Consider the following 14,776-nt stretch of genomic DNA (forward strand, 5'->3'; position numbering starts at 1 on the left):
AATAGGCGTACCGCACCTTCCCATCAAGGAAGAAAACTAGCTGTTGGAGTGCACACTAACGTTGGTACATGCCCACATCAAGAAGTATTAAGCAAAGAAGAAGAAGAAGCATATGAAAATGAATCTCCTCGTATATCCATGGATATTCGCATAAAGTCTCATGCAACCAATAGAAGTTAGCAATGAGACCAATTATGGGCAATGTCTCTTTTAGACAACAAAATTCATTGGCAGTCAACCTGGAGTTGAATGGAATTAGTGAACTAGAAGTTAAAAGGAAGAATTCAACCTGAATATTGATAAGCATTGAAGATAGAATCAATGAATGCATTTTAGGAGCTTGGATTGGAGACTTGCATAATAGTACATGAAGAAGTACTAGGTCCCGAACCAACCCAGAAAAGAATAAGAATAAACCAGAAAAGAATTGAAGAAACAAACTCGTTCGTTTTGAATTTGAGTTTGAACTATTTGGCCGAATCCAAATCATGCTTACGCTTGCAGCTAATGGCATGCGACAGATGGAAGCCTAGTACATCAGTCTAACCGCACTTAGAAATGTTCATGGTGCATGGTTTTGGAATAGTCAATTATCGCCAAATGGGATGGAACTCCCAAACACGAGTGTGTCATAGCAGCACATGAATACTTGGCTAATTGAACTAAACCGAACTAAGCGTCGTTGAACTATTCAGAGCCTCGGCATGGCTTTGTGAGATGGTTACCCGTGACAACAATCGCGATTTGAAAACTATCCTAACCCCCACCATTTATGAAATTAAAGTAGCATATGTCGCACATATGAGTTATGTGAGAAGCAAACTCACTAAGCATATGAACCCCCAAGCTCTTCTATGTACATGAATTGCATAGAAGCAACGAACTAAGTCATGTGAAAGTCTTGCAGATTCATACACTAACTCATTATTTACATCTTCCCTTGAATAGGTGTGCCCGAGAAATCGGAATAATGAAACTTAGATAAATGCAAAATTCAGGGGGAGAATTTCGCTAACTCATTTTAGAATCTTGATATAGAAAATCAAGTACCCAAAATCAATCTAGAAAGATTGAACGAAGAATTGGGTGAATTGTACTCTTTTTCCCTTGGATAAGTTTTCCCAGCAGTTTCTTATCAAGGTTTTTAACGAGGCAATTCGTGCAACATTGCAAGCGTATGCTATGTACTCTTTCTCCAAATTTTTCCCACTGGGTTTTTGTGGAGTTTTAATGAGGCATAGACATCACGCGGTGAGTGCCCAAGGGGGAGTGTTAGGAAACCTATGGGCTTGGACCAATGAAGGCCTAGCACATATACACTAATTGGGCCCACACCGAAACCTTCCATATATGGAGGAAGGCTATATAAGGAGGAGAGGGGTGCTCATTTGTGTACACTTGTGCTTGAGGATGATAGAATGATGAATGAGAAGAGAGTCTCACCCCTACATATTGTGTCTCCACTTTTATAGAATTACGGGACCCTCTACTTCGTGTAGCAGGAGGGTTGCGTAAGACTCTTTTTCTGCTCCGCAGGCCCACCTTCCTTCCTATCCGGACTGGTATACTGCATGCAATCAATCAGGATGATAATCCTCTATAATCTTGTACCGGTCCATCTTATCACCGTTGTTGCTTCATCCAAAATTCCAAATCATGTGCATGCTATTAGTACTGCTCTCCATTCTGCACCATCTGCCTGTGATGTGCTACAATAGAAACCTACTCAGCAGCATCCGCATAATCCACATACATATATATCTCCAAACCATGTGAGATTCTGCAGCCACCCAACAAATTGCACACACAAATTTAACCAGCTCTCAAGCAAGCCATTCAATTAATCGTGAAGGCTAAACTAAACAATCTGACCTGCCTAAATGAATTAACTACTAGCCAAATTATGGCATAAACACTATTCACTCCCATCCGTCTTCTTTCGTTTCGGTTCATTAGAAACCAGTTCCAAAAGTAATGTCACAGTTGATTCACTATAAAAACCAACAGTGATACCACTGCAGATTCCTCTCGTGTGACTTTAATTTCCAACTTGGAGATCTAGTTGTTGCCTCTCCTGCATATATACACGAGCTAGGAGGGACTACTACAATGGTAGAAGGCCAAGCCATTATTGTCCACAGCACAACTTTTGACACCTATTCCTTGATCGTCAAGGAATATTTTCAATATCAAGGGGTATTCATTAATGAGCATCAAACCTAAATGATAAAAATATGTGAAACTAACAACTGTTCACTACATGATATGCAACCTTTGCCGACGGTGAAATCACCGTTGGCAATCCTAAAAAACTGTAGGGAATGTATCAAAACTAAATGATAAAAATATGTGAAACTAACAACTGTTCACTACATGATATGCAACCTTTGCCGACGGTGAAATCACCGTTGGCAATCCTAGAAAACTGTAGGGAATGTGGTAGCCGACAGTTTACGGTCGGGAATTGTCGGTCGGGAATGAGTGTCGGGGATTTGTCAACTCACCGACGGTGATTCTATATACCGTTGGCCATTAAATTTCCAACGGAATATTGCCGACCGTAAGACCGTCGGGGTTTCATGGATCTCTGTTACAGTCTCGGTAATGGATTTTAGGATTCCCTACAGGACAATTGGATTCCCAACATAGGAAGTTTATTTTGGCAGTTTTCTAGTAATGTAGTTTAATAGTAAATATGAACAAGATTCATGACCAAACAAATACTGTGAGTTTTCTAGAGTTTTCCACTACTCGATCAGTATAGTACAATTAGCCAAACATTTGGCTTAAAACAAATAGTTTTCTTAATGAATCTAAAGCTAATCAGTTGGAACGAATGTCAAGAATATGACTTCAGCCATGCATAACATCATCATGATCGTCACCATAATACTCTCCATTATCATCAACATGATCAACACCATAGTCTCTAACATCATCATGAGCAGAACCACCATCTCCATGATTTAATTCACATGCTTTTCTTTTTGAGGAGCTTGATGCACCATACATTGAGCTTGATGACGACTGTTCATTCATAGATAAAATTCACCCAGATTATAATGGCAAGTCAACTTCTATAGTACTGTCAATACACAAACATTTAACCAAGATTTTACTCCTAAAAAACTGTGATTCGTATCATCGATTCATAACATGTACAGACTATAGAAACTGATGGAAGCAACAGGGAGCATCCAAGTCAATGGGAACATTAGAATTTGCCAGGATAAAGTGCATTCAAAGCAGTACAATATTTACTATTGTTCTCCCATGATCAGACATACATAAAGTTAATGTTCTTAGTCCATATCAGGTTGCTAATGACCTCAGTCAGCATGTTGTGTAATCCAGGAAAGCACAGGTTAAATGATAGGAATCAACTCTAAGTGTCTTTGTAGAGTTGATATATTTTGAAAGATTTAATTAGGGCTTGTTTGGATGGTGCCCTGACCTGAGTGCTCTCACTCAGGCAGGTGCATCCAACTGCAGGCCACCAAAATCAGACGCCTAAGAATCATGCCTGACTCAGGCGTGATTCTCAGGGTGTGAACCAAACAGGCCCTTAATACATTGGGTGCAGTACGAAATTCGCCATGCGCAGTGCAATTAATTATCCCATATTTAGAGCTTAGGTATGCTGCTAGCTTGCTAAAAACTAGTGCAAACCAGACGACATCTGATATATTAATCATGATTTTGATTGTTATAATCTAAAACAATATCCCTATAGGTGGTCTTAGGGAACCTAGGTTGCAGGCACTTGCACATGTATGCTGCTACATGAGCAAAATTAAAGTGACAAAAAGTCAATTCTATTTGTTGACCAAGACAGACATACAAAATATTTTAGCAGCCAACTATTATAATTTTACGAACATAACTATTACCGGCATCAGAAGTACAAAGCATATGATTTCTTCTCAAAAAATGTGCATAGAACACTATTCATAGCATAAAAGATACTAGTCCATTTATGTACACAACAAATCTAGCATCAGGGCATATGATTTCTTCATAAAACTCTGTATACCATAGTTATTTCTTTTATTACCTTCCCAGGAGATTTGTTACAATACAATGCCCTTATGTCAATTGTACTGACTACACTATCTCCCATTTGCAAATCTCCCATGGGGCAGGCCTAGAAATATAATTTAGACAAATAAAATTGCTAAGAAAAACATATAGTAGCTATATATAATGTAGCAAGCTTAGGAATGAAAAGACACACCCCACAAAAAAAAAAGGAATGAAAAGACAAGCTACACATATCAACCCAGAACTACATAATTTTTATACAACATAAATGAAACAGGAACAATTGTAATTACTTCTATACACATTCAGAATTACTTGCACGTACTACAGTTAATTGAGTTGATTATTACCTGATATGTCATGTACAACTGCATGATCTATGTCTAGATTCTTCGCTAGCCAATCCTCATCATATTTCTCTCTCATTGCATTATCATATTTTGCCTTTCAACAGAAAACGATGTTCAACATTAGCTAAAGTCTTGGTACAGATCCTACAAATATGACAAATTTCAAGAATTCACAAAAGATAACAAGGGAAGCTAACCTAAAAAATAGCAGTTTTCTCACAGCAGAGCCCTCTTGGCCCGTCATGTTCCATTCGGTGTTGATGATGCCATGCTCCTGCCTGCCCAGGATCAACTCCATTTTTGGTCTTCTACATAATTTGTTCAAAAAGGCAGCAACAACACATGTGAATGATAACAATAGCAGCAACACGTGAGAATGCCAACTATTGCAGAACAAATTATTTTGTACTAAACAAATTATTCTGAATAATGTGACAACAGTGTGGATAAGGAGCCATACAAATTAAGAGAAAGTAGGAAACTTACTAGGAATTGTCGAGTCCCTAATAAGCCACGTGATCCGCTACGATGGTATACAGTGTTACCTCCTACCAACCGATTCTCCTTGCCACGCATTGACATCTTCCTGAAACTTGGTGTACTCCAGTACATGCATAATATCCTTGCTGGAAACCATTCTGCAGCAAGTGCATTGTTACCTCTTCTCTCTTTCTCTTGTGCGAGCACACACATTTTCCTACATGGACACCTTGATGTCCCATCACTCAATGCCTCAGGTAATGAAAACGCATGCTCTACAAAATGATCTACCCCAGTAGCCCATACTTGGCTGTATAACCTACCTTTTCATTCTCTATACATCCAACTACGATTTTCCTCCATATATGAAACTGAATCTTCAATGCATAAGTTAGTGTTCCCTATTAAAATTCATTCCTAGAATTAGTTCTAGGGCTCAATAAAATGTTAATGAAAGAAATATTATATGGTACTATAAGATTTTGAAGCACAACTATATTGACTCACTTGGAAAGGTAGCAGTGTTCTATCAGTACATGATTTGGCAATAAACTTGGCTTAAATGTTCAGCTGCAACCACTAGTTTTATTGACATATCACACTGGTTTATTAAAAAAAAGAGAATATGCATTAAAGATATGCTCTACAGATAAATTTTGATTTAGACATTGAAAATTAGTTTGTTAGGTCTCTCAAGTAAACTTTGATTCTGTACAGTCAATTATGTCACAAACTAAAGTGATCATACTAATACCATTTACTCACACATTCAGGCTTCATGAGAACTATGCAACTCATATCTAGCTAGTTATTCCATGCTCATGCCAAATTACATTTAAATATATGTTGCTCATGCTAAACCACATTTAAATATAGGTAACAAATCACGACAAAACACAAAACCCACATGTAAATCCATGCCTTTTGACTTCATACCTAATTTTTAATTGAATAACGACATCAAATTGGCCGAATTTTTTATTTATAATAATTAATAATATTTAAATTAAATAATTAGTAATTCTTTGAGAAGATTAACCAAAATACGATGGAGACATGGATGCTCTTACAAACAGCGTCCAGATCTGGAAGCTCTTTCAAACAGCGTCCATCTTCCTGGTGCAGCCAGACCCTCAAGACGCTACCGATACGCTAAGAGAAGTATCGAAACAAAAGTTGTTCGACCTAGCTAGGGTTAGGGATCGCCGGCATCGTCGTATGCGCCTGTTCGCCTTCGATCCGTACGCTTCACCCTGCAAACCACGCCGTACTGTCGTTGTCGACGCCGGCGCCTTGGATTTGTTCATTACTCAGCGCCATCAATCCAGCCACGGCGTCTTCAGCGGCAAGTTCGTTGGCTGCTCGCCGGCCGGCAATAGGTGAACTGCAAGACATGCATGCATTATGTCTTTCACATTGATCTGCATATGTACGTCTTTCTGTGGGAGCTAGGCAACAGGTGCCCATGCATACGTTTAGCTAATTAGCATTGATCAGCTGCTGCCTGCTGTATACATTGTGTTCATACGTACTTTATATATATTGACATGTTTGTGTAGTTGGATCGGTAGTGCATGTTCTTAAATTATAAGCTATTCGTTGATATTTTTAATAAGCAAATCAACATTTTTTTAAAAAAATCTGAAGGATATATGAATAGATTATTATTTAACTAGTAGTTATATAACTTGCTTTGTTAAATTAAATTAGGAGATATATGTACAGATTATTATCTAACTACTAATTATTTAACTTGATTTGTTAAATTATTGAGTTTGTTTTGCACAGATGGCTGAGAGAAAAATAATTATTGTTCTAGTATATATCGATGGTAGAATACAACATGGAGATAAGGGTGTGGAATATAACATTCCTCCAAAAATAACTTTTCCGGCACTTGAGGCTACAACCTTTGAAGAAGTCAGAAATGAAATTTTTCAAGCCCTTGGGTACACTGAGGATCATTGTGCAATGAGTATCCAAGCTCGGTTTGATATCGGAAATCCTGGACCACAATATTTTCAACTCATTCCTATTTATGAAGACAGGGGATGAAAGATGATATTCGAGAAGACGTGTGGGCAAGTTGTTGAGCTTTATGTCAATTGCACATCTGCGGAAGCAAGATTAAGTCAAGTTAATAGTATGCCCTTGGTTGAATCAAGCAGGCATTCGGTAAGGGATGGCTCAGGTGTTTCTTTGGAGCCGGGTCATTCGGAAAGGGATGGCTCAGGTGTTTCTTTGGAGCCAGATACCATTCATTCTGCAGGACATGTCGTATCCACTTTAACCCATGACCTGCATTCAACAGCATTGCCGTTGTCTCCACAAACCAACCAAGGTAACATGGAATACGAAACAACGACAACTATAGGTGATGCCAATATTGCTGAAGACACATATGTAGGTGAGGAGACAGATCTTGCAGAGAATGGACAAGATAGTGGTAACGAGCATGATTCTGATGATGCCCTTAACAATAGTTCAGATGATGATATTTCAGAACCACGTGTTACTCATTCTGTCAATGCCTTTCCTTTGATGCGTGCATCTGGACAAGATGCTATAAAAGCATTCAGTGATATATCTGTACTAAGGAAGACAACAGCAGATGAGAATTTCTTTGGATGCAAGAATCAATTTGACAATCCACTAGCAGAAGCAAAGACTTTTGATTCAAAAGAGCATCTACAGATTGCCATAGGTGAGTTTCATATCAATAAAAATTCAGAAATTAAATATAGCACAAGTAGTCAGTCTAAGCTTATAGCTCAGTGCACGGATACTAGTTGCATGTGGAGGCTGTATGCAACACCGATAGGAATAGGCTCATGTTGGATGATAAGGAAATGTCCGTATGCTCACACTTGTAGAGCACCGGCTGATAGATTTGATCATGCTCAGTTATCGTCTGCTATGATTGCTAATGTGATACGTGATGCATTAAGGGATGACTTGGAATTAAGTATAAAAAATGTGAGATCACTAGTCCAGCAGAGATATAGAAATGTGAAGCCATCTTACAGTAAGTTATGGTGTGGTAGAGAGAAAGCAATAGCACAACTTTTTGGTAGCTGGGAAGGTTCATATGGTCTGCTTATCCCTTTCTTAGAGGCTATAAAATCTAAAAACCCTGGTACAAAGTATGTTCTTTTGTCGAATCCAACGACTCAGGAAGGGCAGCGATCATTTAAAAGTGTGGCTTGGGCATTTGGACCATGCATTAATGCCATTCCATACTTACGGCCAGTAATAAGTGTTGATGCATGCTTTTTGTCAGGGAGATACAAGGGTAGATTGTTGATTGCTTGTGGATATGATGCTAACAATCAGCTACTACCTCTTGCATTTGCTATTGTAGAGAAGGAAGATAGTACAAACTGGGGGTGGTTTATGAGATGGCTACGGAAGGAGGTAATAGGATATGGAAAGTTTATGTGTGTTATATCTGACCGACATAAAGCCATCAAATGGTTGTTTAAGCAACCTCACATTGGATGGAATGAGGGTGCCGGTGAATGCGTGCACCGTCTTTGCTCACAGCATGTAGCTGAGAATCTATGGAAAGCTTGTCGTAATGACATGGTGCTCAAGACATTTAAGTGGGCAGTGAAGAAAAAGAAACCCCGAAAATTTGAAGAAGGAATGTCATCGATTGCAAATATTTGTCCTGAGGCAATAACATATCTTGAAAAAGTTGGGAAGTATTTGCAAGAAGATAAAGATGAGCAAGAAAAGCCTGAGAAGGTATTTCAATGTAAGGATGGGGGATATCGTTGGGGAATCATGACAAGCAATGGATCCGAGTCCTTGAACAACGTTTTTAAGTTTTCTCGAAGGTTACCAGTGGCAGCCATTGTGGAGGAAACATTTTCAAAGTGCTTAGAATGGTTTGTTGAACGAAGACGGATCGCTCTCAACTTAGTGCACAGTGGTAAGCTTTGGTCTCAACGGGTTGAAAAGTTATTGGTTAAGCGAGGAGACAAGGCTAGACGTATGAGTGTAATCTCATATGGAGAAGAAGTTGGAATATACGAGGTGAAGGTTGACAACGAATTAGTCCCAATGCAACAAGGAAACCATGTGTTTTACACACGCAGAGACTTCAAGTACAAGGTAGTTTTGCAACCCAACATCCCACCATCCTGTGATTGTTTGAAGCCAAATCTAACCGGTGTTCCATGTGCTCATGTATTGGCGGTTTGCAAGCACAGAAATCTTAGTGAAAATGAATTGATCGTTCCGTTCTACTCTTCTCAATCACTTGCGAACACCTGGGTGGGGCAATTTCATCCTTATGGAAACCAAACTGAATGGCCACCTTTTACTGGTCCAATAATTGTTCCTGATCGTAGACTGATAAATCTTGGCCGTCGTCAGCATAACAGGATTCCAATGTACATGGATGAAATGCAAGGAAGGAGACTTAGACACCAGGCACGCCGTTCCACAAGAGATAGCGACCATAGTGAATTAGGTAGAAACCAATTTGAGTAACTTATAAAATGGTGATTTAATTTCTATGTCATATAATTCTCTGATTTTTTTTTTGTAGGCGCAATGTCGAGCGGAACGCAGGGTAATGGAACCATCGGCAGCCTATAGTGTGCTGGATCATAGATTTATTGTTGTGATCAATACGTACTGTTGGATCATGGATTTAAATTGTTCTGTTAAAGATGAACTAGTTCTTACCACAGTTATGTGGGGTAGGGAATTTATGTAAACTACACCACTTGGCTCCAAATATAGGGCAATCATCTGGTTGTTCTTCTTCTTGCTCCCCCACTTCATCCGTCTTTGCAATTATATTTTTTGGCCGACCTAATAGCAAGCGTGACCATGACCACAACTGTAATAGTACTAGAGGACCAAAAATTTCAGATCTTGCTTTCTCAGCACCAATGCTCAATTGCCTATACAACATAGCAAGTGCAGCTGCTCCCCAATTGTATTCAGTTTGCACTGCTAAATTATCCATAAATTGGAGGTACATAGCCGGAACACTATCTCCAGATGCGTCAGTAAAAATAATGGAGCCAAGAATTTCTAAGATAATTGCTCGACTATGCCAATCAATCTCCCGTTGTGTTGGGTTATTGGGCATGACATGAAAGTGATCACGCAATTTACTCAGATTTATGGAGTATCGTGAATAGGTCAGTGCAAATGTATCATCTTCTTTTTTCCTCTTTTTTTTCTTCATTTCTTGATGTTCTGGTGGAATCCCAAGATACCTCTCAATCATATCACCCCAATTTCCATCAGACTGGCCCACAATTGGTTTTCCCTGAATCGACAAACCCCATAGGCAACTAATATTTTGCAGAGTAATTGTCATCTCCCCTATCGGTAGGTGAAAGCTATTTGTCTCAGGCCGCCAACGTTCGACCAATGCTGATATTAAATATTTGTCAATTTTAATGGTCTTCATCTTTGAAATTTGATAGAAACCAAAATTTTCTAGAGCTGACCGACATAATGGGTGGTAAGGAATTCCAATGCGATGGTGCCGTATATTCATTGAACCACTAGGCTATATCAAAGAGAAAAACAATTACTCATGGGCAACCTAGATGAAGATATGAGCACCAAACAAAATGGCAAGAAACCAAAATAATAAATAAACAACTCACATTTTCTGAAATTTTAGATACTTTGTGTTGGCCATGAGGCATCCATAGTAAATCACTGAACCGACCATCGTCAGCCATTTTCAAGCTACAGACAATGTTAGTAACCAAGAACCTAAATCAGTATTTCGATGCTACAGTACTTTAAAAAAGTAATTAGCAGTTCAGTAGTTCGCAAGAATTCAGGATGAAACTATCCTATTTGATTCCATTCTCCACGTGATGTAATTATTCATCCATATATTGCATTCCAAAATGTGTTATATGCAAAAACAAAATTAATCAATTGTTGGGAGTCAGTTATGCCTATCAAAATCACCTGATTAGGAGTTCTGGGTGAAGTTCTGGCCGTGGAGGTCCACGATGGCTGCAATCTCTAAGGAAGAAGGAAGACGACAACAACGAGACAGGAGTCGAGGCAGATAGCAGCAGCAGCCTCCGGGGAAGACAGCAACCTTCGGCCTCCCAAATTGGAAGCCGCCAATGGCAGCGTCCTCCAGAATCGATGCGGGCGGTCGTGAGGGCCTCCCGGGGGTGGGCGTCTGCTACAGCCTCTCGATGTTGAGGCAAACGGCGGAGATGGTCTACCTGTGTCAGGTTGGAAGGAGGCGATGACCTCCCGGGGTCGATCTGGACGGCGTCGGCGGCAGCGGCGACGGCCTCCAGGATCAATGTGGGCGGCGGCGGCGCCCTACCCTAGCGCCGCCGTAATTTTTCTCCCTTTTTTCTGTCGCTCGGTTCGATATGTTTGAAGTGGCTGCACCGGTCTGGACGGTGTTTGGATTAGCGTCCATCTGCGGACGCTGTTTATAGGAGCGTCCATATGTGGACGCTGTTTAGAATAGCGTTCTTCGTATTTTGGTTAATCCTCCCACAGAATTACTAATTATTTAATTTAAATATTATTAATTATTATAAATAAAAAATTCGGTCAAATTGGAAAGGAATAAAATTGCAGAAATATAACTCTAGGTCCCTAAGTCTCACATCTGGAGCTTCTGAAAAATTCAAACCACAAAACTAGGTGATCTGGCAATAGAGTCATAGAAATACAACCCTAAATCTGGAGCTGCAGCAAACCTCAAACCAAAAAAAAACTAGGGGATCTAACTAGTTGCTTCAGATCAGATGGGGTGGAGAGCAGGAGAAATTTGATCTTGCCTTATTACACAATTTGTACACAGCGATTTGAGAAATTTCACTGGAAAAATTGCTTGAATAATCGAAGAGTAGGGAGTGGAGGTTACCTCTCAGCCGGTAGTGCTTGGTGGAAGGAGGTCGACGTCTAGGTGGAGGCGAACGGAGGTTGTCACGAGTGGGCGCTACCAGTGTGGAGGTGGTCGCGCGTCGCCGCCGCCAGCGATGGCGATTGGAGGGTGAGGTAGGTCCAGACGGAGGTGACTGGAGGGCGGGGCTTGTCGAGGCGGAGCTGAGGGCGACGCGTTCCCTCCACCGGTGATGGCGAGTGGAGGCGGAGGTGGAGGTGGAGGTGGAGGCGGAGGCGGAGGCGGCGGTGTCGCCGCTTCTGGGGATGGCTTGTGGATGTGGAGGCGTGGCCGCGTGGGGATCCAATCCTGATGAAGCGTGGACTTCGAAAAATCAGTGGCGTGGGGATCCAATCTGATCCTAGCTTCCCGTTATGGGCCAAAAGCCCATAAATGCTGAGGTTAAAAAAAATGCCCGACTTTTTTCGAAATGGCTCACTCCCGGGCGTCCGATCGCGCGTTGTCCAGATCGAGCGCTGCGCTCGCCGTGCGATCGAGCCAAGCGGATCGGACGGCTCTCACACATGCGTCCCCCGCGCCCGAGAATGCTAGTTGTCAGGCGTCCGATGGGAGGAGAGAAAAATCAGAAGCTGCATGGTCTGCCATTTGCATGCAAAGAATCTTTCCCTACATGCTTTCATCTCTCATTTCTTTAAAAGATTTTTTCTCATAAACTATTTATCTAATCTACGATCTGATTGCATCACTAAATTCGTTACAATTAAATATTTACTACAAAACCACACATGATTATATTTTGACAAAAAAATATTTTAGTTTTTTATTGATATTTTTTAATATTGTATATGGTCTCTTTTGATGTTTCAACCAGTAGTTTTACAATGTTTCAGTTAGTTTACTCATGATGTTTCACTATGTACGGATCAAATGTTGCAGTGGATTTTGATATTATGGAACGCGCCGTTACAACAAAAAAACCCACGTATTTTGGAAACCCCCTATTAACGGAATTCGTTTTATTTTTTGTTCCACCAAAAATGTTTCACCTAGTGTACTCACACTGCTTCACTATTTATAGATCTAATGTTGCAGTGATTTGAGATACTCCATTGCAACAAAAAAAAAACCCACATATTTTGGAAACCCTCTATTAAGGGAATTCGTTTTATTTTTTGTTTCATCGAAAAATATTTCATCTAATATACTCGCAATGTTTCACTATGTATGGATCAAATGTTGCAGTTAACTGAAACATTCTTTCGCTATTTGCTGAAACATTGTTTTTATATAAGGTGAAACAACATCCGATTTAAACGAGTGAAACATTTTCGATCTACTTAGTGAAACAAATCCGATATACCTGGTGTAACATCGTGCAACATTTAAAAAAAATCAATAATAAGCTAAAAAAATTTCGTCGGAATATATCCATGTGTGGTCTTGTTTTGAAGATTTAATTGCAACGAATTTAATGGTGTAATCGGATTATGATTTGGATAAATAATTTAAGAGAAAAATTAGTTTGAATTTGTTTTGCACGTAAATCGGGCGCTGATGTCAGCGCCCGATTTTTGAAGATTTGGATCGTGCGACCGATCCCTAGTCATCCCCAACTTTTTTCCTGAAATTTCCAAGCTAAGTAACGGAAGTCTACTAGTACGAAACGCAATCAAAATTTCTGTAAAATAATCCGGCCGCTGATATCCCGTTTTGACAAGTAATGGAACAACCTATATTGTTGGAGATTAGATGAAAAACTGTAGGGGACTATAAAATGGCCGACGGTTTTCTTATATGGTCTGTGATTAGTAACACTGTCAGTAACTTAATAATCACCAACGGTGCTTTTAAAACCGTAGGCTATTACCTATCACCGTCGTTAAGATTTTTCCTCTTTTTCCAGTGTAAAATAAAGAACCCAATAACCACTTATTGGTACCAATTTCTAACAAAAATAGAATTGCAACTAATGGAATAGATAGAGAGTTGATCGGACATAGGAGGGACATCAATTAAAGATGTTATTCTGGATAAACCTCATCATTTGAGTATTTCCGGATACTAGAATAAACTTTTGGCAAAGATTTAATTTAGAAGGAAAATTGAACTATTAAATTTGATCTCATGAAAGATTTAATTTAGAGAGAAAGTGTTAGTGCACGATTTAGAGTTCATGAGGATTGATTTAATCAAGATCTTTGGCAAAAAAAAAAAACTAAACAAACTCAAAGAACAAAAAGTATTATTTGGTAGGTTGCGCTAGACCCTTTATGGCGCAAAACCAGACTTTCATTTAAATTAGCAAATTAAGCCTGGAAAGAGATGGTGTTAACAGAAAATATTTAATTCATAATTCATTAAAGAGGTTTTAATTCATTAAAGAGATTTTAGGAAAATAATTAGTATTCGCTTTTGGTTTGCAAATATTTTCTTAAATGCAATCATTTATTTATTATGGTTCTTTAATAAATTTTATTTTCAATCCACAATAGAATTTAGAAATTGAATTAAATTTCCACTTTTCATTATTTTGGCATTGGCACAATAGGAAAAAGGAAAAGAAAATCCAAAAAAAATTGATTATTTTTACTGGGCCCTACATAAATTTTGGTCTTTTTGGCATGCCTTCGATATAAGAAGAGTGCCACTCTGTTTCCTTTCCGATCTCATTGTTCCCTTGGGCATCTTCTTTCTTCTTCAACTCGTGCTAAAAATACTTACACTACGTCGTGACGGTATATATTTCGATATGTGGTAGATGCACAGAAGACCAGTATATTGCTGGATTCAATGGAATGAGTGGTATTGGGAAAACGAACGTGACATCATGAAAAGTTCTTGTTTCGTATCATCGAATGATGAACAAATTTTCAGCAGAAGAATGAACTAAAGACCAGAATTGCACTGTCACTTTGGAGATATGTACTACGTATTTACTCGTCAGCTGCGGACTAGATGGACCACACAACGGCATGAGTCAACACTACTATTATTTAAAAATTTATGATTTTTTTTAAAAAAATAAGTCAACACTATTCATGATCTA

At 39.3% G+C, this 14,776-nt stretch overlaps 2 protein-coding genes across 21 annotated transcripts; one reads left to right on the forward strand and one right to left on the reverse strand.

Annotated features, from left to right (window-relative positions):
• Positions 1–2,653: 2,653 nt before the first annotated feature.
• LOC4351897 (protein MAIN-LIKE 2) lies at positions 2,654–12,074 on the reverse strand. 20 transcript variants are annotated; one of them, XR_010738462.1, is made up of 8 exons: positions 11,752–12,074; positions 5,379–5,472; positions 5,195–5,272; positions 4,878–5,100; positions 4,589–4,699; positions 4,392–4,485; positions 4,055–4,144; positions 2,654–3,027 (listed from the first exon to the last, which is right to left on the reverse strand). XR_010738462.1 is itself a non-coding variant. In XM_015764618.3 (3 exons), exons 2-3 carry the CDS (start codon positions 10,583–10,585, stop codon positions 9,556–9,558), a joined length of 930 nt encoding a protein of 309 aa, XP_015620104.1. In that variant the 5' UTR covers positions 10,586–10,592; positions 11,752–12,074; the 3' UTR covers positions 9,477–9,555. The 20 variants fall into 20 exon arrangements, 2 of the variants coding, with proteins under 2 accessions (XP_015620104.1, XP_066162423.1); XR_010738464.1 differs by having other exon boundaries at positions 4,878–5,029; positions 11,752–11,892; XR_010738463.1 differs by having other exon boundaries at positions 4,878–5,088; positions 11,752–11,892.
• On the forward strand, positions 6,278–10,516 carry LOC136354731 (uncharacterized). Its single transcript, XM_066306325.1, has one exon. It carries the CDS (start codon positions 6,930–6,932, stop codon positions 9,366–9,368), a length of 2,439 nt encoding a protein of 812 aa, XP_066162422.1. The 5' UTR covers positions 6,278–6,929; the 3' UTR covers positions 9,369–10,516.
• Positions 12,075–14,776: the final 2,702 nt, after the last annotated feature.

The sequence above is a fragment of the Oryza sativa genome, chromosome 12 (genome assembly GCF_034140825.1).
Source record: "Oryza sativa Japonica Group chromosome 12, ASM3414082v1".
NCBI lineage: Eukaryota > Viridiplantae > Streptophyta > Magnoliopsida > Poales > Poaceae > Oryza > Oryza sativa.